The sequence below is a fragment of the Stegostoma tigrinum genome, chromosome 30 (genome assembly GCF_030684315.1).
Source record: "Stegostoma tigrinum isolate sSteTig4 chromosome 30, sSteTig4.hap1, whole genome shotgun sequence".
In the NCBI taxonomy this organism is placed as follows: domain Eukaryota; kingdom Metazoa; phylum Chordata; class Chondrichthyes; order Orectolobiformes; family Stegostomatidae; genus Stegostoma; species Stegostoma tigrinum.
Genome location: NC_081383.1, coordinates 36,754,454 through 36,782,373, shown reverse-complemented (window position 1 = coordinate 36,782,373; position 27,920 = coordinate 36,754,454). Strand labels below are relative to the sequence as shown.

At 42.3% G+C, this 27,920-nt stretch overlaps 1 protein-coding gene across 1 annotated transcript; it reads left to right on the top strand.

The window, feature by feature from the left end:
- The first annotated feature begins 1,411 nt into the window (after positions 1-1,411).
- LOC125466001 (procathepsin L-like) lies at positions 1,412-26,377 on the top strand. The gene is made up of 8 exons (XM_048560075.1): positions 1,412-1,508; positions 6,055-6,204; positions 9,175-9,297; positions 17,342-17,500; positions 18,028-18,252; positions 20,633-20,801; positions 25,429-25,546; positions 26,160-26,377. Exons 2-8 carry the CDS (start codon positions 6,079-6,081, stop codon positions 26,257-26,259), a joined length of 1,020 nt encoding a protein of 339 aa, XP_048416032.1. The 5' UTR covers positions 1,412-1,508; positions 6,055-6,078; the 3' UTR covers positions 26,260-26,377.
- Positions 26,378-27,920: the final 1,543 nt, after the last annotated feature.

Genomic DNA, 27,920 nt, shown 5'->3' with positions numbered 1-27,920 from the left:
TCCACACAGACAGTCGCCCGAGGCTGGAATCGAACCCGGGTCCCTGGCACTGTGAGGCAGCAGGGCTAAGTTTAGAATCAGCATTGCTGGATGTCAGAACTTTGCGCTAGAATCAAATCAATGTCAGCATGGGTGATAAACATGCCAAATAGTTATGGTCAAAATTCTTGAAGATCAGCTCTGAGTGTCATCACTTCACAGCTGACAGCAAACTCTAGGCCTTTGAAAATGTCGATAAAACTAGTGTGGAGGTCGGTTCCTAACATCCTTGCAGAAAAGCAGAAAATCATCACAAACTTGCAATGTTCAACAGAACAGGTGACAACCCCATGGATGTCTACAGTGGAGTCTCTGTGTACAGAGATCTAAAGTGCTCTTATAATGGTCTAAGGAACACGGAATTGACCATGCTGGTATCTGCACAAGCGTATTAGTATAGAATAAGCCTACTTCTGGAGCCCTGCAAAGCAAGCTGGATATTTGCTACAAAGTACAGCTATTGGAAGGAACTTGTGCACCCAGTCTTTTAAAAGAACAGGCTGTTGCTCTGCAGCTAATGTAGTTGTGGTTGACCATAAAACTCTCCTGATCTTATTGCCCAGCATGTTGTTAAACCACATCATTAACACAGTTTACATGCTCTTGCAGACTTGGAGTCACACTTGGGAGCTCCTGCAGTGCTATAAGTAGCATTTTTCACAATTGTAATTGCAAAATATTGTCTCATATTACCACATGAAGCTCTACTGCTTATTAATAAGAACATCTTGATAAGCAGCCTCCACAAGCTAATCATCTATTGATTCCAAAGCAGACAAATGCTCCTGCCTTTTATCAACTGTGGCTATCACTGATGCCCAGCAAGTTCTCATTTTATATGCTCTTCCACCTTCCAGCACAGGCTGGTGGTTAGTGTAGACAGATCAGGTGCACTGACTGACCATTTTCTCATTAACTCATGGATATAAAGTATTTTCTAAAGGTATTTTGACCGTATTAACTAGCTCTATGTTTTTCTGAGGCCTGGGCTACTCCAAATGTTACAAGGTGTTAAAAAAAGCCTGTGCACCTTTAACCTAGTTACTAATTTATGTAGATCCATCGGTAGTGGGGAAGCCATGGTGTTAAAGGAGCTCAGGGTGCTTTTGGTGCAGGCCCAGGCTGCATCTCACCGCTGCGGTTTTTGAGTGTAAATCAGGAAAGCATCGCAGGCCTCGGCACAGTTTGCACTCTTCTTAGTGATTACAGCAGATAGGCACAAGCAGTCAAAAAATAAATTAACTGAACCAGTATTTTTGATTTTATAATTGCATGCACACATGAAACGGGGGTTTGTGAAGCCTGTAAACTGTGAGAATGTAGCAGTGTATACCAGAAGGTAGTGATGCTGAATTAACACCAGGAACTTAATTAGTCATTTTATCAGTTAGATAGATGAAGATATCTGCAACTTTCAGGAAGTTAAAGCAGTGTGAGTTGCAATACGCAACAGACAAGATCATAGCAAGGTTGGTTATAATATTTCTGCTTGTTTCTCTATACTTCTGAATTACATTTATTTTTCCTTTTGTGACCTATCCTTTTCCAAGATAAAGGCTTTTAAGATAAAATGTTGAATTTCAGGTTGCTGTAACTTGTCTTTGTTTTATTTCTTTCTAAAATTGGCAATGGAAATATATAACTTTTCACAATGTCCCTTTGAGCCAAGACTGTTGAGATGTAGTCACTGCCATAATGTAGAATCAGAAACTTACTCAACAAAGTCCAACAAACAGCAGTGTGACAATGACCCATCTGATTTAATGGTGTATCAATAAATATTGGCCAGACAGGGAAGAATTTTGCTGCTCTTCAATATATCTTGGGATCTATTACATATAACTGAGACAGTAGCTGAGATCTTGGTTTGATGTCGTGTCTAAGGGTCAAGAACTCCTAAAGTTCAATATTTCAAATGTATTGTGTTGAATTATCAATTTGGATTTACGCTCTATGAACACAATGTCTTCTGGCTCAGACACAAGAGTGTTACTGATCAAACCATGGTCAGTACAATAAAAATGTAGGAGTACTGAACATAGGGTTTAAAGTAGTCTTTTTGTGAACGAGCATTGCAATTAAGATACAGAATGTAAGTTATGGCAGATGAATGTCAAATAAATAGCAGAAAATGATGCTTTCCAAGAAACAGAAGTATGGTATTTGTTAATTAGGGCTGAATGTAAACATATTTAGTTTCACATTTAACAAGTAGATCATAAAGGGGCAAATTTACTTGTCATAACTTGGCATAATATTAAACAACAATAAGAAAAATGTTTTCAGGGTAATTTTTTCAAATAGTTTGGATCATATTCTGGACAGATGACCAAAACCAGTTTTATCTCTGATAATGTGACCCAGCCTAATAACGGATTTGGTTAACAATTGCATTTGAACCCTATGAACATTGGTTACCCATCCTTTTTGTAGGTCGGTGGATCCTTCTTTGATTCCTCCAATGTCTCTGTGATCACACTGCTTGCCTGACATTAAGTGCCGTATGAGGAAGAATTTTCACTGATCAAATGTTGAGGAAGTCAACACCATTCTCTCAATCCCAACAAATCCTATTCCTTCACCCCGATTCCATTCCTCTCTGTGCCTGAGGCTGAACCAGATAGTTTTCAAACTTCATAACATCATTAGCCTCCAGATAAACCTCTCACTGTATATCTGCCCCATTAAGAAGACTACTATCCTCTCTGCACCCTGCCTTAACTCATCTGTTGCCAGTCCTCACATCTTCATTATCTCTATACTAACACATTCCTGGCAAATCTCGCAAATTATATCCTCGCTAAACCGGAGGTCATCCTAAGCTCTGATGAAGGGTCTAGGCCCGAAACGTCAGCTCTTGTGCTCCTGAGATGCTGCTGGGCATGCTGTGTTCATCCAGCTCCACACTTTGTTATCTTGGATTCTACAGCATCTGCAGTTCCCATTATCACAGTCATCCTAAGCTCTGCTATCCATGTCACTATGCGACTCAAATCTCATTCCTGCGCTATTCCTGTGCTTGCTGATCTACATTGGTTACCGAGTGAACAGTCTCAGAGATTTTAAAACTCTCATCCTCATTTTCAAATGCCTTCAAGGCCTTACACTTCTTATCACTGTAACCTTCTCCAGCTCCACAACTCTTCAAAACATCTGTGTTCTGGTTAAAGCAATTAATGTATATATTACTTTGCTGGTGGACTCTCCGAGTAGTTCAGCTGTCTGTAGGGAAATCTTTGACACTTCCATGTTGTATGTTGCTGTTGGGTTTGGTTCTAAAGAATTGATTTTCTTCCTGTTTTCACTTCGAAAGAAAACTGGTTAAAAGTAGCTACAGGTGAAGATAGTACAGAAGGACTTTGTTTCTCCTAAGTGTCCACTCATTCTCAGTACAAACACTCTTACATAGGGGTTGGTGTGGAAGCAGGTCATCAGCCTAGTGAGTCCAAACTGACCATGCAAAGAGCATCCCATCCAGATCCACCCCATCACTTTAACCCCGCATTTCCCATGGCTAATCCATCTAGCCTGCACATCTTCAGACTGTGCAGAAAACTGCAGTATCCACAGGAAAACTGCACAGATAAAGTGAGAATATGCAAACTCCAAACAGACAGTTGCCCAAGAGTACAACTGAGTCTGACACTGCGAGAAAGCAGCGCTAACCACTGAACCACCATGGCTTACCTCTAAGCAAAATGTTGAGGATTCAAGCCTCACTTGCATAATGTAGGCTGACACTTCAGAGAATACAGTATTGTCAGATATGCCGCCTCTGGTAAAATGTTAAAGAAAGATCCTATCTGCCTCTGATTCGAGCAGCAATTCTACAGCAATGTGTTCAAGAGTAGTGGGGGTAGCCTGGTGCAAATGCTTATTCTTCAATAATTACCCCTAAAAACAGTTGCCTTGCTTCTGTTAGACCATAATTTGCATAAGAAGTAGGTAGGCCATTCAGCCCATTGATTCTATTCCACCATTCAATGAGATCATAGCTGACATTGGGCTTGAAATGTTAATTCTGCTTTCTCTCCACAGATACTACCAGGTCTGTTGAGTTTTTCCAGCAATTTCTGAATTTGTTCCAGCAGCCATAATTCTTTGGTTTTCTGATAATCCGTAATTGCATTTGCTCGCCTTTTTCCGTAAGCCTTGATTTTTTTTTGCTGACTAAAACTCCGTTTGTCGGAGTTTGAACAAATTTGTTTCCATACTCTCCACCATTAAAACGTTCAACACATTTCATCAGTTGTGATGCGTTTTCAAACACCGTCTCTTCTTCTTTCTCAACCTTCCATTGCTTGTATAATTTACCACGCTGCAACCACAAACCTTTTTCTTGATTCACTTAGATTTTTCCTGTTTTCTTCAATTTTTATAAAATGCTTTGCTTTGGACTTTTTAGATTTCTCAACAAAAACATAACTGACGTGAAAATGTGACTTCATGGAAAACCATCCGATTACGTTGTAAATGTCACCAAACCCACGACTACTGTTACTCCACCCACTGTTAGTGTTGCAAAGCAAGGCAGAGCTCAAAGCTGCAAACTACATTGTTTCTTTAATCTTAGATTACTTGTAATGCAATGATTCAATTGTAAAATAAGACTTCACTTATTCTGCTCTGGTGCTGTAATTACCCAGAGGTCTTTTACTTCAATCTTCCTTCAAACTTACCATACTTAGCGTTATAATTCCAAAGAATTTCATCTTACAATCACCTTCTAAAGAACAATTATTAAATCCTGACCTAATCAGCACATGCCACATTCTGAGAAGGAATTTTATAAAAGCCATGAGAGTCTGGTGGTTTAGTGGTCTTCCCTTTTGGATCAGTTCACTATTTGACTCATTTACACAAACTTGTTATAAGTCTCCAAACATAACAACAAAATAAACTCAGTACGGGGTTTTACAAGAGCATCGTAATATCCAAATTTGAATCTGAGCCACATAGAGAGACATTATGTCAAATAACAAAAAGCTTTAACAAAAGGTTTTATGCCATGATCTTGCTTGAAATGAATGTACAATCAAATGGAAGTATTCAGTAAGTTTCCACAGAAGAAAAGTCATAGATAAGCTTAAAGCCGTGAAGATTTAGGTTGAACTCAAATTGAATATTACCTCTAGGCTTGACTATTCCACAGCACTAGTGGTCAGACTAACTAACGGTGAATCAAAAACCTGGTGCCCAAGTCCTTACACACACCAAGTCCCTTTCAACTATCACTCCTGCCCTTATAAACCTCCATTTGCATTAATTATGTGTCTACATATTAAAATTTTCATCCATGTTTTCAGCTTGCTTCATAATATCACTCCTCCCTTGAAATAATTCTAGAGGCTGGTATCCTGTCATCACGTCACCCTTTATTTACACCTGGAGAGTCTCTGACACTGATCTGGCTCCTCAGAGCCAACTCTCAGAGCAAACAGAACCTCTGACACTCCTGTTTATAGCTGTCAGCCAGGGCTCCCTGACTGGACCAAATTAACAGCCCCAAACAGAGAATTCATAGTCTATGAGGTTCACCTAGCTGACCCTGTTACAATCACTACATCTCCATTCCTGGAATCTGCTCAGCCCTCACTATCTAATCACTACTGCTATGGAATAGACAAGTCTAAAGGTAATATTCAACTTCATTTCAACCTGAATCTTCACAGCTTTGAGATTATTGATGATTTTCTTTTTGCAGAATCTTATTACCTTCATTTAATTGTGCACTCTACTTCAAGCAAAATCACGGCACAATCCTCCAAGATATCAGTGCTCCTGTAATTCTGGCCTCTTAAGTCTTCTTGATTATAGTTGCCAGGCCTTCAGCTTTGAGACCACTGACTAGAAAGTGGGTCTGTTCACTCTTACTGAGTTAACTACATTGTTCATATAAATACAATATATGCAATGGACGAACCTTAGAATCAGGGAGTAGTGGAACTGGTTTGAATAAATATGAAGGGAATATACTGCTCAGGAATAATGATGAACCTTAATGATGTCTAACAGCTGGTATCACCCCTTCCGTAATCAATGATGAAGACCTTTCTGGTTCTGATGACCTGGATTCTGGCTGAAGTTTCCTCATTCACCTTTGACCCTGCATTGGATGAAAGTTGGATGAAGTGGACATTACTTCATGGAAAACAGTACGGAAAGGTAAGAAACAGAAAACACAGGAGGCATCCAAATTGGAAAGGGAACCAATATTTGACTTGTGTTCTTCCTTTACTAAAATAAAATGAAAACCTCAACTGGTCAACAAAATACTTATGGATTCCAAACACTTCCTATTGCACTATTAGAATGTATGGAGTAAAACATCATATATGAGTTATATGGCATTGTTTAATGAAACAATACTTTCCAGCCAATGAAATGGTATTGAAGTAGATTGATTATTATAATGTGGCAATCAAATAACCCACAGAAAGCTCCCACAAACAGCTATAGATAGAAACAAGAACTTATTTTCCCTGGTGTCAATATTTATCCTTCATCTGACACCACCAAAGTGGGTTAATGGGGTTGAGATACAGAGCTTATTGAATTGTAGAATAGGCTTGAGAGGTTGAATGATTTATTCCTATATTATTTCTTAATACTATCATAATACTTTCTATTCGTTTCTTCCACCAAACCATTATGGGAAAATTCATTGAGACGCAAAAGCTCTTCTCGAAAATACAGTAGCTAGTAGTTGTGGAAGGTGAAAAGGGTGGTAGATTGTGTGTTAGTGGGAGGGGTGTATGTACAGGCAGTGTTAGAGTAGGGTATCAGAAAGAAAATGGTGGCACTTAGCCTCTACAGGATGCAAAAGATGGTATAAATCATAGAGTCATTGTATCCCTACAGTGTGGAAGCAGGCCATTTGGCCCATAAAGTCCATCCCAACCCTTTGAACAGCATCCCACCCAGACCCACCACTCTACCCTATCCCTGTAACCCTGCATTTCCCATGGCTAATCCACCCAGCCTGCACTTCTTTGGACAGATGATACAGCTGTATGGGGCTGTTATCTCAGTTCTGGCTGGCTCAGTCTGGTGCTGTGGCCTTCATTGTCAGTGCACAGGAAAGAGTCTGGCTATTGGTCTGCCATTCTCACATTCCGATCACTTAATCTGCACTATCAGCAGCCCTTCTCCCCAAGCACTCTAACCCCGTTTCCCCACTCCACTACCTCCCGGCCCCCTTCCACATTTCACATCAGCTCAGATGAAGAATGACCTAGACTTGAAATGTTAGCTTGCTCTCTCTTCATGGATGTTGCCTGACCTGCTGTGATCTCCAGCATTTTTGTTTCCAGCAAAGAGTTTTGCCCTCCTGCCCACCATCACTCTGCCAGCACCTCCAGGTCCCTCTCTTTAAAACGGAATTCCAGATTCCCTCTCTGGGACATCTCCAGAGAAAACAGTTGCATCAGCTGGTGAAGAAAGGCAGGTCCTGGTCTGCAGCATCGAAAATGGCATGCAGTTGGGGTTCAAATATATTGCCCGTGGAATGAACAGTGCCAGGTCCTTTCACCTCAGCTGACTGCTGAATTGTGCCAGAAGGTCACTCACTGTGAAACCCTGAGACATCAATAATGAGCTCAGGAGTAGATGAGTGTGTGAGAAAAGTCACTATTCACCACAGCGGGACAGCTTCTGGGAAACTCCTGAAAATCACACTTGGTCAAGATATTGGAAAATTCGCCCGAGTGCAACCGCATCTCACCAATTTAAGGGGTTAGCAAGAATGTAAATTAGCCCGAAAAAGTAACAGTAGCTCAAGAAAATTTCAAGAAATAAAGTGTTGTAACCCCTGGCAGGTACCCAAATTGGCAGATTCACAAGGATCTGCATTAGGGACTCAATTAATCAGCATATTTGTCAACAAACTAGAAGTAGGGACAGAAAGCAATGTCTTCATGTTTACCAATGATACAAAAATAGACTGCAGACGGTATAAATGGATGATTATAAGTAGATTATAAGTAGATTTTGAATGAATAGGTGAGTGGATTTCAATGCAGGCAAAGATAAGACCTTTAATTTAGGCAAGAAGAGGACACAGCACTTTTTAAATGCTGACACTTTGAAATTCCACCAGTACTCAGGGGTCCAGGTAAATTGATGAACAAAATCTGAAAACTAGCTCGAGTACAGAGGGCTAGAATACAAGGTGTTGAAGCTGTTCAACAGCTACACAAAGCCCTATATAGATTGGGAGTACTGTGAGCAGTTTTGAACATCATAGTTCAGGAAGCATACAACAGCCTTGGAGGAACTGCAGTTTAGATTAATAGACTGATACCAGATATTTCGTGGAATTGTCAGGGTAAATAGAGAGACAATTTCTGTCAGTTATGAGACTAGAACAATGGGCCATAGTTTAAATATTAGAGTCCAACTCAAAGGTCAAATAAGGAAACCCTTCACCAAAGGATGGTAGATGTTTGGAACTCTCTTCCGTAAATAACATTTAATGCTAGGTCAGTTGCTAATTTTAAATCTTAGATTGATAGTTTTTTTTAACAAGTTGAGGGAGATAGAGTATAAGGAGTTGGGTCACAAATTGAATACAGACATTTCTCCAATAATATGATAGTTGCGTTCTTGTGTGATCTCAGCTACAGAAAATCATGCCAAAGAAATCATCTTTAGAAAATCACGTTGAAGGGAAATCGCCATAAGAAAATCATTATACTGTACAGTAGAAAGTTCGTGCTTTTCCAAACAGCGTCCACTATTCAACAATCACGTTACAGCCAATTTGCGTTAACAAAACATGCATAATATCAGAAATACCTGCAGCAGTACAGATTGTAGTATTAAGTAGTCTGCTCCTGTGGGTCTTCTGACAGAAAGGGTTTCTCCTTAGTTATGCTATCGGGAGCTCTCACTATCCTCTAAACAAACGTGGCAGCTGTAACAAATTTCTACTAAATTTCTATTTACTAATTTCACAGCTCTTTATTAATTTCACAGTTATTTCAAACCAACAATTAATGAAGCTGCACTCTGAATACTTTAACCAACTGGCTAGCTTCTGATCACTCCCAGTTGTCTGCTGCGTCAGGTCTATTATCCTTGTCAAGTTTCCAGGGTTCTTTGGTTGTAAGTGTATTTTTTTTCTCGTGCTTTTAGAATGAAGAAAATTGGAGGAGAATAACATGGGAGAAGAATCTGCAAAAAATCAAACAACATAACCTGGAGCATGCAATGGGCAAACACACATTTCGTATGGAGATGAATCACTTTGGTGATATGGTCAGTATCAAATGCAAAGCAGCTATTTCAGTCAGTCTCAATGGACTTTCAGTGACTGTGATCTGGCTTGTAGTACTTTTTCATACAGAGGCCTGTGAGCTCAAGCCCACTCATGAAATGCAAGGTTCTAATTACTGGCTTAGGCATTAAACCCAGTCATCCACTCAGCCCATTTCACCGCCCTTTTCAAAGAAGAACGGAAAGTTCTCCCCACGAGCTGGTCAACATTCTTCTATCGAGTAGCACCATCAAAAGCAAAGTAGCTGGTCAGTCATTTGTTTGTTTTTGTTTCGGTGAACTTGTTCAGTGTGCAACAATTTCCTCAGTGTGGCTGCTGCAATGATCTACTAAACAACAGGAATGTACTTGAAAGTTATTCATTGGCTGGGATAGAATCATAGACCCCTGCAGTGTGGAAGCAGTCCACTCGGCCCTTTGAGTCCCCACAACTCTCCAAAGAGCATCCCATCCAGACCTACCTCCCAACCCTGTGTTTCCGATGGCTATCCCATTTAGAATGCACATCCCGGGACACCATGGGCAAATTAGCATGGCCAATCCACCGAACCTGCACATCTTTGGACTGTGGGAAGGAACTACAGCGTCAGGTTTCTACCCACACAGACACAAGGAGAATGTGCAAACTCTGCACAGTCAGTTTCCCGAGGCTAGAATTGAACCTGGGAACTGGCGTTGAGACAGCACTCGACTGGTATGCTAAGGGTTTGATGTAAAATCACACACAAACATACAAATAAGGTGCTAAATAAGGCAGTTGGCCCCCTAAGCCTGTTCCATCACTCCATAAGGTAAAGACTAATCTGATTACTTCCTCTCCGTACCCTTACATCCCAGGGAACTGAAAGAGGTGATGGGGGACATAGCAAATGTACTAGTAATAATTTACCAAAATTCACCAGACTCTGGGGTGGTTTCCGCAGATTGTAAAACAGACTATGTACGTCACTGTTTAAAAAAGGAAGCAGACAAAAAGCAAGTAACTACAGGCCCGTTAGCTTAATTTCGGTAGTGGGGAAAATGCTTGAATCTATCAGTAAGGAAGGAATAGCAAGATATCCGGACATAAATTGTCCCACTGGGTACACCCAGCATGGGTTCATGAAGGGTAGGTCATGTTTAACTAATTTGGTGGAATTCTTTGAGGACATTACTTGCATGGTGGACAATGGGGAACCTGTGGATGTGGTGTATCTGGATTTCCAGAAGGCATTTGACAAGGTGCCACACCAAAGGCTGCTACACAAGATAAAGTTGCACGGTATTACACGTAATGTATTGGCATGGAAGGAGGATTGGTTGACCAGTAGAAAGCAAAGAGTAGGGGTAAATGGGTGTTTTCCTGCTTGGTGGTCAGTGGCTAGTGGTGTGCCTCAGGGATCGGTGTTGGGACCTCAGTTGTTAACAATTTACATAGATGATTTGGAGTTTGGGACTAAGTGTAGTGTGTCAAAATTTGCAGATGACACTAAGGTGAGCGGTAGAGCAAAGTGTGCAGAGGACACTGAAAGTCTGCAGAGGGATATAGATAGTCTAAGTGAGTGAGCAACGGTCTGGCAGATGGAGTACAATGTTGATAAGTGTGAGGTCATCCATTTTGGTAGGAATAACAACAAAATGGACTATGTTTTAAACGGTAAAAATTGCAGCACGCTGCTGTGCAGAGGGACTTGGGTGTCCCTGTGCATGAATCACTAAAAGTAAGATTGCAGGTGCAGCAGGTACTTAAAAAGGCAAATGGAATTTTGTCTGTCATTGCTACAGGGATAGAGTGTAAAAACAGGGAGGCTATGCTGCAGCTGTATAGGGTCCTGGTGGGGCCACACCTGGAGTGCTGTGTGCAGTTTTGGTCTCCTTACTTGTGAAGAGATATACTAGCACTGGAAGAGTGCAGAAAAGATTCACTCAGTTGATTCCAGATTTGAGAGGGTTGGATTATGAGGAGAGACTGAGTAGACTGGGATTATACTCATTGGAATTCAGAAGAATGAGGGGAAGTCTTATAGAAACATATAAGATTATGAAGGGAATAGATCAGGTGGAAGCAGGGAGGTTGTTTACATTAGCAGGTGAAACTAGGACTAAGGGACATAGCCTCAAAATATAGGAAAGCAGATGTAGGATTGAGGTCAGGAGGAACTTCTTCACCCGAAGGGTTGTGAATCTGTGGAATTCCCTGCCCAGTGAAGCGGTTGTAGCTACCTCACTGAATGTTTTTAAGGCAGGGCTGGATAAATTTTTGAACAGTAAAGGAATTAAGGGTTATGGTGATTGGGCGGGCAAGTGGAACTGAGTCTCAAAAAGATCACCCTTGATCTTATTAAATGGCTGGGCAGGTTTGAGGGGCTGGATGGCCTACTCCTGCTCCTATTTCTTATGTTCTTGTGTTATGTTTATGTTCTTACCCATCTAGCCCCAGTAACCCTGAGGAGAATGCACCCCCCACGCTAATTAATTATCTATCTATTCCAGCCTTAGAAACATTCAATGACTCTGCTTCCACTACCTATTGAGGAGGAGAGTTCCAAAATCACCTGACCAATCTGTCAGGAAATAAACACATCTGTCTTAAATCGGTGACCTTTTTATTTGAACAGCAACTCCTGGCGCTATATTCTCATATAATTCAAAATGCTTGTCTTGGATTCTCCCTCAAAGTGAATTTAAAATTCAATGATATTATGATCATTAACACCTCGGGCACTTTCACTATGAAACCATTGTGGCTCAGTGGTTAGCACTGCAGCCTCATAGCGCCAGGGACCCGGGTTCGATTCCAGCCTCGGGTAACTGTCTGTGCGGAGTTTGCACGTTCTCCCTGTGTCTGTATGGGTTTCCTCCGGGTGCTCTGGTTTCCTCCCACAGTCCAAAGATGTGCAAGCTAGGTGGATCGGCCATGCTAAATTGTCCGTAGTGTTCAGGAGTGTGTGAGTTATAGGGGGATGGATCTGGATAGGACGCCCCAAGGGGTGGTGTGGACTTGTTGGGCCAAAGGGCCTGTTTCCACACTGTAGGTAATCTAATCTAATCATTACTTAATCCTATCTCATTGCACAATACCATGTACAGTATAGCCTGCTCTCTGGTTAGCTCTGAATGTGCTACTCAAAGATTCTACACTGAAAGCATTCTATGTACTTCTCAGAGATAATGGGAACTGCAGATGCTGGAGAATCCAAGATAACAAAGTGTGTAGCTGGATGAACACAGCAGGCCAAGCTGCATCTCAGGAGCACAAAAGCTGATGTTTCTGGCCTAGACCCAGACTCTCTGATGAAGAAGTTCCTCCTCATTTCAGCCCTAAATCTGCACCCCGTCATTTTGAGGCTATGCCCCCTAGTTCTAGTTTCATCTGCTAGTGGAAGCAACCTCCCTGCTTCTATCTTATCTATACCCTTCATAATTTTATATGTTTCCCCCTCTTTCTTCCAAATTCCAATGAATATAATCCCAGCCTACTCAGTCTCTCCTCATACGCCAATTCTCTCAACTCTGGAATCAACCGAGTGTATCTCCTCTGCATCCCCTCCAGTGCCAGTACATCCTTTCTCAAGTAAGGAGACCAAAACTGCACACAGTACTACAGGTGTGGCCTCACCAGCACCTTGTACAGCTGTAACATAACCTCCTTGCTTTTAAACTCAATCTCTTTAGCAACGAAGGACAAAATTCCATTTGCATTCTTAATTACCTGTTGTACCTGCAAACCATCCTTCTGGAATTAATGCACAAGGACACCCAGGTCCCTCTGCACAGCAGTGTGCTGCAATTTTTTTTCTGTTCAAGTAACAGTCATTTTGACTGCTGTTCCTACCAAAATGGATGGCTTCACATTTATCAACTTTGAATTCCATCTGCCAGACCTTTGCCCACTCACTTAAATTATCTATATCCCTCTGCAAACTTGCAGAGTTCTCTGCACACTTTGATTTCCCACTCGTCTTAGTTTCAGCCGCAAACTTTGACACATTACATGTGGTCCCCAACTCCAAATCAGCTATGTAAAAAACTGTAAACAACTGGGGTCACAGCACTGATCCCTCAGGCACATCGCTAGATACTGTTCGTCAATGAGAAAAGCACTAATTTATCCGCACTCTTTGCTTCCTGTTAGTTAACCCATCCTCGATCCATGCCAATACATTGCCTGTAATGTTGTGCACCTTTATCTTATGCAGCAGCTTTTTGTACCACACCTTGTTGAAAGCCTTTTGGAAATCCAGATACACCCCATCTACTGGGTACCCATTGCCTGCTGTGTTTGTAATGACGTCCTAGAATTCCAGCAAATTAGTCAAGCGTGACCAGATTTTCATGAACCCATGCTGCATCTGCCCACTAGGACAATTGCTATCTAGATGTCTCGCTATTTCTTCCTTGATGATAGATTCAAGCATTTTCCCTGCTATGGAAGTAGAGCCAACCAGCCGATAATTCACTGTCTTTTAGTTACCTACTTTTTTGAAGAGTCACTTTGGTTATTTTCCAATCTGCCGGAACTGCCCCAGAGTCCAGCGACTTTTGGAAAATTACCACAAGTGCATTTGATATTACTCCTGCCACCTCTTTTAGTTCCCTGTGTTGCATTCCATCTGGGCCAGGACACTTGTCCACCTTTAGCTCCATTAGCTTGCCCAATGCTATCTCTTTAATGATAATGATCACGTCTTAGTCCTCACCTACTTTAGCCTCTTAGACATCAATTACTGGCAAGTTATTTGTGTTCTCCACTGTGAAGATCGACACAAGATACCTGTTCACTGCCTCAGCTAATTCATCATTTCCTACTATTAAATATCCTTTCTCATCCTCTCAAGGACCAATGATTACCTTACAGTTTGAGGATACAGGTGGGCCATTTAGCACTGAGATCAGGAGAAAGTTCTTCATCCAGAGAGTGGGGAGCCTGTCACAGAAAGCAGCTGAGGCTAAGACATTGAATGTTTTCAAGGTGGAGTTACATACAGTCAGTTCTGCATTAATGCAATATTTGCATTCCTGAGTAAAATCGTACTACATAAATAACAGGGCCAATGGGAAAAGCAGGGTTAGGGGCACAGCACCAAAAAGTATCACTCAAAATTGCTCTAAAGCCGAACAGAAAGGATTGCATAGCTTGAATAAATGTTTAATTCATATCTACATAGAACATAGAACATAGAACATTACAGCACAGTACAGGCCCTTCGGCCCTCGATGTTGTGCCGACCTGTCATACCGATCTCAAGCCCATCTAACCTACACTATTCCATGTACGTCCATATGCTTATCCAATGACGACTTAAATGTACCTAAAGTTGGCGAATCTACTACCGTTGCAGGCAAAACGTTCCATTCCCTTACTACTCTCTGAGTAAAGAAACTACCTCTGACATCTGTCCTATATCTTTCACCCCTCAATTTAAAGCTATGCCCCCTCGTGCTCGCTGTCACCATCCTAGAAAAAAGGCTCTCCCTATCCACCCTATCTAATCCTCTGATTATTTTATATGTTTCAATTAAGTCACCTCTCAACCTTCTTCTCTCCAATGAAAACAGCCTCAAGTCCCTCAGCCTTTCCTCATAAGGCCTTCCCTCCATACCAGGCAACATCCTAGTAAATCTCCTCTGCACCCTTTCCAAAGCTTCCACATCCTTCTTATAATGCGGTGACCAGAACTGTACACAATACTCCAAGCGTGGCCGTACCAGAGTTTTGTACAGCTGCAGCACAACCTCTTGGTTCTGGAACTCAATCCCTCTATTAATAAAAGCTAAATAACGAAATAAAATGGCAGAATTTGCAAAAAATTGAAAATCACAGAGCACTGTGCGCCTCCCAGAAAGCGCTTCATGACTAAGTCTGTAAAATGATCACATGGTGTCAGTGTGGAGACCCTAGCTGCACTAACATTGGTTGTAATGAGGACAGAGCCCATGAAACGATCATGAAATGTCAATGTGTTCGCCTCCGTGCACCGATGGAATCATGTTATAGCCATCACAAATTCACGTTTTAGAAATAGCATTCTCCTATTTGTCAGTCGCATTATAACCAATTCGCATTGCCAGAACACATGTTATAGCAGAACCAACCGTGTAGTTTTTAGGGCTATAGGGATCAGAGGGTATGGGAAGAAAGAGGGAGCACTGAAGGGAGTTGGATAATCAGCCATGATCATATTGCATGCTGGAGCAGGTTTAAATGGCTGAATGGCCTACATCTGGTCCTAATTTCAATGTTTCTACGGAATCCTGTAACTGTGTCTCTGGAATGGGTATCGGATTATAATTTCTTATTTCTATTTGTGCTGGTATATTTGTTTCAAATGATACAAAGTCTCACCCCTCCATTATTTTTGTAAGCTCTAGCCTTACCTGAGGATTTGTTGATCTGCTGATTACATAAATGCAATCTACGTTCTTTCTTTCGTGGCCAGCTAGAACAGCTCCTGTGAATCAAGCTGAATTTCCTACTAAATGATGCTAAAGAGCAAATCCAATATGGTATGGAATCAGGCTACACATGAAGTTTCAACAGATATGAAGGGTTAGTCTAACAAAGTTGGTTTGACTCCACCTTTCAGAATGCCAACTATGCCATTTTCCCCTAAATCTTGAATTATCTCCTGAGTTCTGTATACAGTAATTTCTCTGGCATCCTTTCATAAGACATTAATGAGGAACAGGAGTAGGCCATTAATCAGATTGATCTTGTTCCAATATTCAGTAAGATGATAGATGGCCTATTTGTGGCCTGAAATCTACCTTACTACAAAATCTAAATCTAAATCAAAAACCCATCTAATCAACCCTGAATATATTTCATGATCCAGCCTTCACTGGTCTCTGGAGTAGGGAATTCCAGAGATTAAAACTCCTTGACAGAAGAAATTCCTCCACTTCTTCATTTTTAAGGGCCTCCCTATTTCCAAAATGTGCCATTAATTCCCATTCCTCCTATGAGCATGAAACAATGTTAACTTTGCGTGAAGTACTACCAAATGTGAATCAAGGGCCTGGCACAAGGATGGTAGTCTCTTTCACAACCTGCCATGAGATGAGGCTGAGAAGATGCAGTTTTCCCTGGCCTTTATTGGCTTTGTGCCTTCAACTCAGGAGACTGAGCTTTCCCTTCCTCTTCCATTGGCTCCCTAGAGGTTGGAGCTGTCAATGACTAATTCATTCCCTCGCTACTCTGTAGCAGATATATGGGAATCCACCAGATCTTGAACCTGCAGCCAACTCGCTATACACCAGGTCCTTGGGTAAGTGACCATTTTCTATTTAATGCAAGTGGCTGAGCCCATGCAGTTCTTTTTAGCTTAGCAATGAACACTGATAGAATTAGCTCACTCCAGAACTGTTGGGTTTGTGACCTTGTTCTGCAAAGAGATGCCAAAGATATTTCTGCAACAGTGAAGGTGCAGACTGTCCTCCTTCAGTTAAGCTCAATGCCCGAGATCATAGTGGAGATAGATTCAAACATGGATTTCAAAAATAAATGGGACAATTACGAAAAGAGAGAAGGTAATGTCGGGCCATGGTGAAGGGTTGGGGAAGAGGACTAGCTTTTTGGACACCAACAGTCGAATGGCCTCCTGTAATCTGACATTCGTATGATTAACTTGATGTTTCAACTGCCTTTGGAAAGTGGTTTCTGGGCTGTTTAGGAGATAGCATTGGTGGGGCTGTGTTTGAGCCAGGGAGTGCTGCACTGTTGTTTGTGCTGTCTTTTAAATGGAGTGTTAACATGAACTCATCTGCCCTGAGCAGACCAAAAGATCCTGTGGCACCATTTCATAGATGAGCAGGTAAGTCATCTGTATTGTCCTAGCCAATATTTGTCAATAAATCTCTCCAAAGACAAACAATTAGGCTGTCATCACATAGCTGTTTTGTGGGAGCTTGCCACATGGAATTCGATTGCCATGTTTCCTAAACTATAACAGCGATTACAATTCCAGTGCATTTCATTGGCTCTAAATAAAAAACTCGGAACATTGGAACATTGGAAATCTCATTATTCAACTGTTACTCTCTTTAGACCAGTGAGGAATTCAACCAACTCATGAATGGATTTATTCAAAGAAACCTGGAGAGCCCAACTCCCAACGAAGAGTCACTCCATGACCATGACAAAATGGATCCTCCTCAGGGCATTGACTGGCGTGGACGTGGGTATGTCACGGAAGTGAAGGATCAGGTGAAAATACACATCTTTAATGAGTTTTTTTGGTTCCAACTGGGTTGATTGAATCAAAGTCCAGTCTTACTCTTAGACATTTGAAGTGAGTTCAATGTTTTACTGTCAGAGCTGTTTTCTAAATGAAGTAAGCTACTATTCACACATACTTCTGTCTCATTGGAAATGTCATTTAACTTACATTGCCTTAGACCAGTGAATTTATAATTGCACTTTTCAGGCAGAAGACCTCTGGTCATCCAGCTAATCTATGTATAGTTTACACTTGATGTTTCTCTAATTACTCCAATTCTTAATATTGGTAAGAATCCTGCTGGCTCTTTGAAGTCCACTATGGTCTCTTCCTCCATCACCATTTATGCTACTAAACATATTATGTTACTGCCATCATTGTGATAGGTGAGGAGTGTTTGTTGAACTAATTGTGGTTTATTATCATTAATGATGCAAAATTAACACCTGATCATGGTTTAAATGGATCTGTAACTAAGAAAAATAGAGGGTGACCGTGTTTGCTAAATTACCAGGGTCACTGTGGCTCATGCTGGGCATTTAGTGCGACTGGGTCACTGGAGGGACAGATCTACAGGAAGACAAATAAACTCATCTCACTGAGTGAGCAGAATCTTGTCGACTGCTCCAGACACCATGGCAATGAAGGATGTTGCGGTGGACTGGTACATCAAGCCTTTAAGTATATACAGAGAAATGGTGGAATAGACAACGAGACCTACTACCCCTACATTGCAACAGTAAGATTATACATTGTACTATTCACTGTTTTCTACCTGTGCATCCATATAAATGACTGTATCAGTCAGTCAGTAACATAAAGAAGTCATTCCAATCATCAGAAGATTTTCCAATAATAAGTTATTCCAATAATGATAAAAAATTATGTTTCATGCTTTAACATGTCTTATTACACTTTCCCTTGGTGTCTTGTTTTTAAGTCAATATCATGCTCTATTTCAACATCTGTTTATATATCCTGCAAACCTACTTTAATACCCTACTGTTCACTGACAACTAAATCAATTGTACCGTGTTAGGTTGCTAATAACTGCGGGTGCTTGGGGTGGGTGGAGCTGTTGGGGAGAAACTGAGATTCTTCTCACATATCAAACTTAACAAATGCTCCTGTCATAGGGACGTTGGCTCAATGGTAACAATACAGTTAAAAGCACAGAAAGGGGACTATCTGTGCTAGCACTTGGTTAGAGTAGGCCAAACCTAATCCTATTTCCTTGCTCACTCTTAATGGTCCTGTCTCTTTCACTGCTTCAAACATTGAGCTACTTTTCATGACAATGTTAGTTCCATCCAGCACTCAATCCTTCAACATTTCTTCAAACCTCTTCTACTCTTAATGACAATTGAAAACTAATGACTTTCCAACCAAAGAAAACAATCTGTCCTAATACACCCCACTTTAAAGTTTGAGTATATCTTCCTGCATCTGCTGCTCCAGCTACTCTCAATTACTAAAAGATGATATGCCCGTAACCTTCCCTTCCAGCTGATCTTGTTTGATTAGATTAGATTCCCTACAGTGTGGAAACAGGCCCTTTGGCCCAACAAGTCCACACTGCCCCTTGAAGTACCCCACCCAGACCCATCCCCCTATAACCCACACACCCCTGAACACTACGGGCAATTTAGCATGGCCGATCCACCTAACCTGCACATCTTTGGACTGTGCGAGGTAACCGGAGCAAACTCACACAGACACAGGGAGAATGCGCAAACTCCACACAGACAGCTGCCTGAGGCTGGAATTGAACCTGGGTCCCGGGTGCTGTGAGGCTGCAGTGCTAATCACTGAGCCACCGTGCTACCCAAAGTTCCACACTGGGTTCAGTTCTCATTCAGAATGACATGAAATAATTGAAACAGGTCCTTTCCCCAGTTCTCACTCCAAGTACTTAATTCATCATCAGCTATCAATAAATTAGTTTGTGGATCGCAATAAAATATATGGTTGTTCAATGATTCAGTTACTGGACAACCTTTAAGCATGGGCAATATGCAATGAGTTCAAGTTCCACCAAAGCAGTTTGGGAATTTCAATCCATCTTTTTAAAAATCTGGCAATTATGAAGTTGGTTCTGGTGGAAGTTCACACGAAGCTGCCACACTGTCATAAAAAGTCAAGTGATTGATTTGTTTATTTGGGAAGAAAACACACCATGCTCGCTTGGTCCAGACGAGATCGAGCTCTGCCACGATTGAGTCTTCACTGCTCGCTGAAGTGGCCACCCAGCTGCACCTTGGAAGTGGGGAATAGGCAAAGCATTCCTCGTAGAGAGAGAATTTTAAAAGAAAGGGCACTTGTCATGTTTTGTAGATGATCAAATATAAACCTATGGTGAAACAATTAATTGTACAATATTACAAAGGTACCAGAGCTTCAAATACTGTTGTTTTATTTGTTCATGGGATGTGAGTTTTGTTCAGTAGGCCAACATTTATTGCCCATTTCTAAGTGGCCAGAGCGCAGGTAAGAGACAACTATGTTGTTGTGGGTCTGGAGTCACATAAAGGCCAGACTAGGAAAGGATAGCAAATTTCCTTTCCTAGAGGCCAATACAACAATCAACAGTGTGGTTACATGACACCATTAATCTAGCTTTTTTTCTCCAGATCTTTATTGAATTTAAATTTCACCACCTACCATGGTGTGACTCAAACCCACGTCCTCAGAACGTTAATCTGATGTTCTGGATTACCAGTCCATTGACATTATTGTTATGCCAGCACCTCCCCTATCAGTATCCCTAATCCTTTGCTATCTTTGTTCCATTACTGGGCACTGTACCTTCAGCTGCCTATGTGTGATTCTCTGCAGTTCCTCCTCTAAGCCTCTGTGCCTTCCTGACTCTCTTACTGTCTTTGGCTCTCTCTAAAATCCATCTCTTTGACCACCACCATTGACCTTGCATGTCATGATCTGCACACATTTGTGACTATTTATGGAAGTGACTTCTTTATTGGAGATACTTTAAAATAAAAATTAAGTTACTGTTGTTTCTGCCATATCTGAGATATCTGGAAGCATTATCTCCAGAGATTCAGCTCAAATCATATGTAATGATATACTACAGGTTGTTAATTTTATTCTTTATGTTATAGGATAAGGGGCCTTGTAAGTACAACCCCCTGCACAGTGTTGCTAACTGTACTGGGTACAGAACCATTCGTCATGGCAGCGAGGAGGCATTAGCGATGGCAGTGGCTTCAGTTGGACCTATATCAGTTGGAGTTGATGCAGCTCACCTATCCTTCCAGTTCTATCGCTCAGGTGAAGCTTACATGAAATGATTCTGTGATTGCATGTAAAGAGGGAAGTTGCGTACACACAGTGGTACCCACCTATGCCTCCAGCTGCTGTTGGAAGCCTCATTCTGGAGGTTGGAGTTATCAATGACTGAGGGAGAATCCAGCAGCAATCTACTCTATTAAATCATTTAGAGGCCAGTTCTGCTTAAGGTTAGGAAGATGTTTACAGGACTATGGGCAAAAGTGCCAAAGGAATGAGATGAATTGAACAGCTTTACCAAAGATGTGCTATTGGAGTTTGGGGCAAAATGGCTGCTTTCTGTGCTACACCATTTCCACTACCAGAGCTCACTGACAAGAGCTGGTGGCACAGTGGTGTACATTCAGTCGAGGGCAACCCTTTGAGTCCTGATAATCAATTCTAAATCCTTTAAAGTCTCGTGGCAGCAGGTCAAAGATGAGCAAGGAAATGTCCTGCCAGTAATAATATGTGCATCATCATTTACATCCCTTCAAAGAAGCACTTGGGTAATAATGGAGCATGTTAAGAATGGCTCAATAACAGCAGTACTGACCAAGCTGGCTAAATTCTGAACGGCATATCTACTTACAGTCAACAGTAAAAGAATCAACAAGGTGGAAAAAAGCCTTAATCTTGTCCTCACCAATTTGCCTGCTGCAGATTTATCAGTTTATGACAGTTCTAACAGGAGTAACCACCACACAAGAAGTACAGAGACAAAGCCTCATCTTCACATTGAGGATACGCTTCATTGCATTCTGTGGAACCACCACCATGATAAATGGGGCGGAGTCAGGTTATACCTGGGCCACAGAATTGTACTCCAGCACAATGTGCCACCTCAAGACAGGGGACCAATGTGATTCACTGACAAGTGCAGGAGGCTATGCCAGCAGCAACACCAATACAGGGCTATCTGCAGGTTAAACATGGTACAGCACAGCCTGAGCTAGGCCACCTCACAACAAACGCATTTGGCTAGGGTCACAAGTAGTGCTTATAACTAAACAACCACTGGCAGGGGTAACTCTACAAATATCCTCATCCTCAGTGACAATCGATCCCATCACAATGTGGAAGAGAAGGTTGCAGAGTGCACAACCATCTCTATTTAGGAAAACTGAATACATGATTAGTATTGAGATAACAAAGTGTGGAAATGGATGAACACAGCAGGCCAAGCAGCATCTTAGGAGCACAAAAGCTGATGTTTTGGGCCTAGACCCATCATCAGAAAAGAGGGATGGGGAGAGGGTTCTGAAATAAATAGGGAGAGAGGGGGGAGGTGTATCAAAGATGGATAGTGGAGAAGATAGGTGGAGAGGAGACAGACAAGTTAAAGGGGTGGGGATGGAGCCTGTAGAGGTGAGTAAAGGTGGGGAGGTAGGGAGGGGATAGGTCAGTCCAGGGAGGATGGACAGGTCAACGGGGTGAGATGACATTAGGAGGTGGAAATGGAGGTGCAGCTTGAGGTGGGAGGAGGGGCTAGGTGAGAGGAAGAACAGGTTAGGGAGGCCGGGACGAGCTGGGCTGGTTTTGGGATGCAGTGGAGGGAGGAGAGATTTTGAAGCTTGTGAAATCCATGTTGATGCCATAGGGCTGCAGGGTTCCCAAGTGGAATGAGTTGCTGTTCCTGCAATCATTGTGGCATTGCAGGAGGCCCAGGATGGACATGTTGTCTAAGGAATGTGAGAGGGAGTTGAAACGGTTTGCGACTGGTGCAGTTGTTTATTGCGAATTGAGCGTAGGTGTTCTGCAAAGCGGCCCCCAAGCCTCCGCTTGGTTTCTCCAATGTAGAGGAAGCCACATCGGCTACAGCAGATGCAATATACCACATTGGCAGATGTGCAGGTGAACATCTGCTTAATATGGACAGTCATCTTGGGGCCTGGGATGGGGGTGAGGGAGGAGGTGTGGGGGCAAGTGTAGCACTTCCTGTGGTTGCAGGGGAAAGTGCCGGGTGTGGTGGGGCTGGAGGGGAGTGTGGAGCGGACAAGGGAGTCCCTGAGAGAGTGGTCTTTCCAGAAGGCAGACAAGGGTGGGGATGGAAAAATGTCTTTGGTGGTGGGGTTGGATTGTAGATGGCGGAAGTGTCGGAGGATGATGCATTGTATGTGGAGGTTGGTGGGGTTGTATCTGAGGACGAGGGGGATTTTCTTTTGGCGGTTATTGCGGGGACAGGGTGTGAGGGATGATTTGCTGGAAATGCGGGAGACATGGTCGAGGGTGTTCTCGAGCACTGCAGGGGGAAGTTGCGGTCCTTGAAGAACAAGGACATCTGGGAGTGGAATGCCTCATCCTGGGAGTAGATGCAGTGGAGGCAAAGGAATTGGGAATAGGGAATGGAATTTTTGCAGGAAGGTGGGTGGGAGGAGGTGTAATCCAGGTAGCTGTGGGAGTCAGTGGGCTTGAAATGGATATCAGTTTCTAGGTGGTTGCTTGAGATGGAGACAGAGAGGTCCAGGAAGGTGAGGGAGGTGTTAGAGATGGTTCAGGTGAACTTGAGGTTGTAGTGTGGCACCATACTACAACTGTGCCTCCCTTGTCCGCAGGTTAGATGGTGAGGTTGTGATTGGAGCGGAGGGAGCGGAGGGCTGCGCGTTCTGTGGGGAAGAGGTTGGAGTGAGTGAGAGTGGGTGGAGAGGTTGAGGCGGATTAGTATAGGCCTTCTTTTGATATTCCCAGTATCATCATTGCCAGTCTTCAGGCAACTCAATTAATTCTATTTGATATCAAAGAAACAGCTGAGTTCGGTAGACATAGAAAAGGTAATGAGCAGTAATGACACACCGAGTGTAAAGACTGATGCTCCAGAATGAGTTGAATCCTGAGCCAAACCATTCAATACAACAATGTATCTACTCAACAACATGGTAATCTGCTCGGGTATGTCCATAAACATACAGGGCAAATCCAATCTGGTCAATTACAGACCCATCAGCAAAGTGTCGAAAGGTGTCATCAGTGCAACTAAGGCACGTTTATTCAGCAATAATGTGTTCGTTAATGTGTAGTTTAAATTCTGCCAGGGTCGCTTAGTTTCAGCGCACATTATGGCTCTGCTCAGAAGAGCTGAATTTTAGATGTTGGATGAGAGTGACTTCTCTTAACATGATGGCAACATTCAATATGTTCTAACAACAGTCAATAAATTGCCCCCACCCAGAAAAAAGCAGCCCATTTGATATTGACCACTGCCTTAAACATTCACCACTCTAGTAGTACTGAGACATAGTGGCTGCAGGGTAACCTTTGATAAGAAGCACAGAGGGCAATTCACCAAAGCTCCTTTGGAAGCACATTCCAAATCTAGGACCTTTAACTCTCAGGAGACCAAAGGCAGCAGATACAGGAAAACTTGCAAACCCCCCTCTAAGCTACTCACCGTCCCGTTTGGGAACCACTTCCTTTATTGTCCCGGCACCGCTGTGGGTGAGTCTACATTTCAGCAGCTCACATTTATGGTTCACTACCACCTTCTCAAGGGCAAGAGAGACGATTAATAAATGTTAGCCTTTCATGGGATGTTCTCAGCCCAGGAGCAAATAATAATTTCCAAAAAGGATATGGAAAAAGACAAAGTAGGGAAAGTTATGAGGAGATCTGATAAAGATGCTCAAATTCATCAACAGTTTTGATACAGTAAGTAAGGAGAACCTGTGAAAAGAGTGATTGGCAACTAGAGGACACGGATTTGAGGTAACTGGCTAAAGAACCAGAGATGATACGATGAAATATTATTTCTTACACAGCAACTTGTTGTGACCTGGAATGCACTGCCTGAAAAAGCAGGCTCATGAATAATATTGAAAAGCAAATGTATTAAACATTTCAAAGGAAGAAAATGTTACGTTGCTTTGTGGAAAAAAACAAGGGAATAGGATTAGAGATAATGGGAACTGCGGATGCTGGAGAATCCGAGATAACAAAGTGTGAAGCTGGATGAACACAGCAGGCCAAGCAGCATCTTAGGAGCACAAAAGCTGACGTTTCGGGCCTAGACCCTTCATCAGAGAGGGGGATGGGGAGAGGGTTCTGAAATAAATAGGGAGAGAGGGGGAGGTGGACCGAAGATGGATAGAGGAGAAGATAGGTGGAGAGGAGAGTATAGGTGGGGAGGTAGGGAGGGGAATAGGTCAATTTGGGGAGGGCAGACTGGTCAAGGAGGCGGGATGAGGTTATTAGGTAGAAGGAGGGGATAGGTGAGAGGAAGAACGTCCTCCCTGGTTTGACCTATCCCCTCCCCACCTATACGCTCCTCTCCACCTATCTTCTCCTCTATCCATCTTCGGTCCGCCTCCCCCTCTCTCCCTATTTATTTCAGAACCCTCTCCCCATCCCTGTCTCTGATGAAGGGTCTAGGCCTGAAACGTCAGCTTTTGTGCTCCTGAGATGCTGCTTGGCAAGGGAATAGGATTAATTGGGATATCTCCACCATGCTGCAGGCACAGGCATGTTGTTCAAATGTCCTTTCCTTGTACTGTATAACAGGCTGATTGCACATGGTCCAGTCCAACAGAAAGAGCCTGATTTGATTTTAAAGGGAAAATAATCAGAGATGAGGCATAGAGTCACATAAGTAGATTTATTGTAGGCTCTTCATCTGGTGAAACTTGTTTCCACACAGGGATTTATCAAGATAACAAATGCAGCACTACCACTTTGAATCATGCAGTGCTGGTCGTGGGATATGGAACTCATGGTGAAGGAGAAACTGCACAGAGATATTGGATTATTAAAAACAGGTAATTCCCACATAATAGATCCCAATACCCTCTGCCTTGATGGCTTCTCTTTCAGAAAGAGGCTAAAAAGTCAGAGTTCACACCAACCACGTAAAAAGGAATTGGTTAGACCTATGTTCACATAAACGTGACTGAGGTGCTATTGAATCAAGCATTTATGACCCGGGGGAGTAAAAAACCTTAAACTTTTTCCTTCTTTGTTAGAAGGCTCTTTGTACTGTACTTGTTTTGAGATGCTATTAATGATAGAGCTCAGTACTGGTAAAATTTTCATCCATGTGTGAAGACCAGTTGAGTTCCACTCCAACAGGAACCTAATGCGAACTGTATCTGTTTGTGCCTTCTTCCCATTTAGATAACCTACAATGTAAAACCTTAAATCATTCAAAGAATGTCTCTGATAACAGACTTTTTAACAAACCTGATTGGTTGGGTCCAGCTTTGGACCTAGAGATCAGATTTGTCACACCAGACCCCTCTCAAACTCAACCCCTGGGAATGTCTCAATATTTAAGCGAGATTCCTCACTTGGTTTTACTGCATTGTAGGGAGCCATTAACCTGAATATAACGACAATGCTGTAGTTTAATGCAAATTTGTTTTTGTTTTCCAGCTGGGGAAAGCATTGGGGTATCAACGGGTACATGCTTCTCGCCAAAGACATGAACAACCAGTGTGGCATTGCTAAATATGCAGTTTATCCCCTGGTGTAATGGCAATGGCACTAACAGGAAGCCCCTATTATGGATGTGGTTTGATACAAGATGTAAAGCATCATCATATCAATGGAAACAAGATACTTGCTGCAAAAATGGAAATTGCTGGAAAAGCTCAGCCGGTCTGGCAGCATCCGTAGAGAGAAATGAGAGTTCACATTTCGGGTCCAGCGACCTTTCCTCATTACAGACCCGTTCTGAAGAAGGGTCATTCGACGCGAAACGTGAACTCTCATTTCTCTCCACAGATGCTGCCAGACCTGCTGAGCTTTTCCAGCAATTTCTGTTTTTTCTTCTGATTTACAGCATACGCAGTTCTTTCGCTTTTCATTTAGTAGAAACTTTGCTACACTGGACTGTAAGCGTTTAAATTAAGTGTCGAAGTTAGTTTTTGCCTTGAAGTTGGTTTTGAAGGGGTTGTGCCAAAGGTCAGTAGGAATTACTTACAGTTGCAAAAAAAAACGCTTACCATTGGCATACCTTAGTGAGTTACATGTTGTTAAAATACGAGTTACCTTGCAAGACTGGCAGTTCAATTGACTTCTGTTCCTGGGAATCTTTCCACACTTTGGCTCAACCAGCAACAGTATCCAGTAAACAAGCTGGAATTCTTTTTGGCATAATGATCTCTCAATACATATGGAGTGAATGAAAATTAGAGATGTAAAAGGGAAATAAGACAGCACATTATCTTACAGCATTTATCCGCTGGAGATAAGATGTAGGAATTGTTTACTAGTCAGCTCTAGACTAATTACGACATGTGTTATGGATCAGATCAGACTCCCTCAATACAAACCCCCCTCAATATAAACACACCCACTGGCATAAAGGCAAATTCAGAACAGCAGAATTTTCTCACAGGTAACACAGCAGCAGAGAAAAACCCCACCTTCTCGTTGTAACTAAGAGAGGGAAAAGATAGCTTCTACTTTTTCAGGCTCACCTAGTCTAAACCTAAAAGCTAAATAAAAGTAGAAATTCTGAGAGGAGCTGCCCACACACAGCCAGGCTGCCCCCACCGTTTCAACTTTAAAAAAAACCCAAGGCCTCACAAACTGTTTACTCTGGTGGTTTTGGTAGACAGCTCTGTTCCTCTGCCTTCCAATCTCTCTTCAAAAAGAACCAGGACAAAATAACCTCTTAAAACCACAGCATTGTCACATCAGAGATAATGGGAACTGCAGATGCTGGAGAATCTAAGATAAAAAGTGTGAATCTGGATGAACACAGCAGGCCAAGCAGCATCTCAGGAGCACAAAAGCTGACGTTTCGGGCCTAGACCCTTCATCAGAGAGGGTGATGAAGGGTCTAGGCCTGCAACGTCAGCTTTTGTGCTCCTGAGATGTTGCTTGGCCTGCTGTGTTCACCCAGCATTATCACATCTGCTGTTTTCTGCAACAACTTTTATTTACATATCACTTTCAATTTGGGTAAGACATTCTAAGCGCTGCCAAAGGAATGTTATCAAATAACATTGACATCAAGCTCCATAAGGTGAAATTAGTGTCGAAGAGGATGGTTGCAAGAGGCTTCTTAAAGGAGAAGAAACAGACAGGGGAAGAGAGTGGTAAAGAGATGAAGAGGGTTAGCTGGAGCGATCTGTGAAAAGGGGAATTTGCAAAAGGCTAGAAGTGGAGGGTAATTCTGTGGGTGTG

Excerpts from the sequence above, each read along its gene's own strand:
- LOC125466001 (XM_048560075.1), top strand. The coding sequence starts at position 6,079 with ATGATGAAGACCTTTCTGGTTCTGATGACCTGGATTCTGGCTGAAGTT. Across the intron at positions 9,298-17,341 it reads TGAATCACTTTGGTGATATG|ACCAGTGAGGAATTCAACCA; the intron begins GTCAGTATCAAA and ends TACTCTCTTTAG. Across the intron at positions 25,547-26,159 it reads TATTGGATTATTAAAAACAG|CTGGGGAAAGCATTGGGGTA; the intron begins GTAATTCCCACA and ends TTTGTTTTCCAG.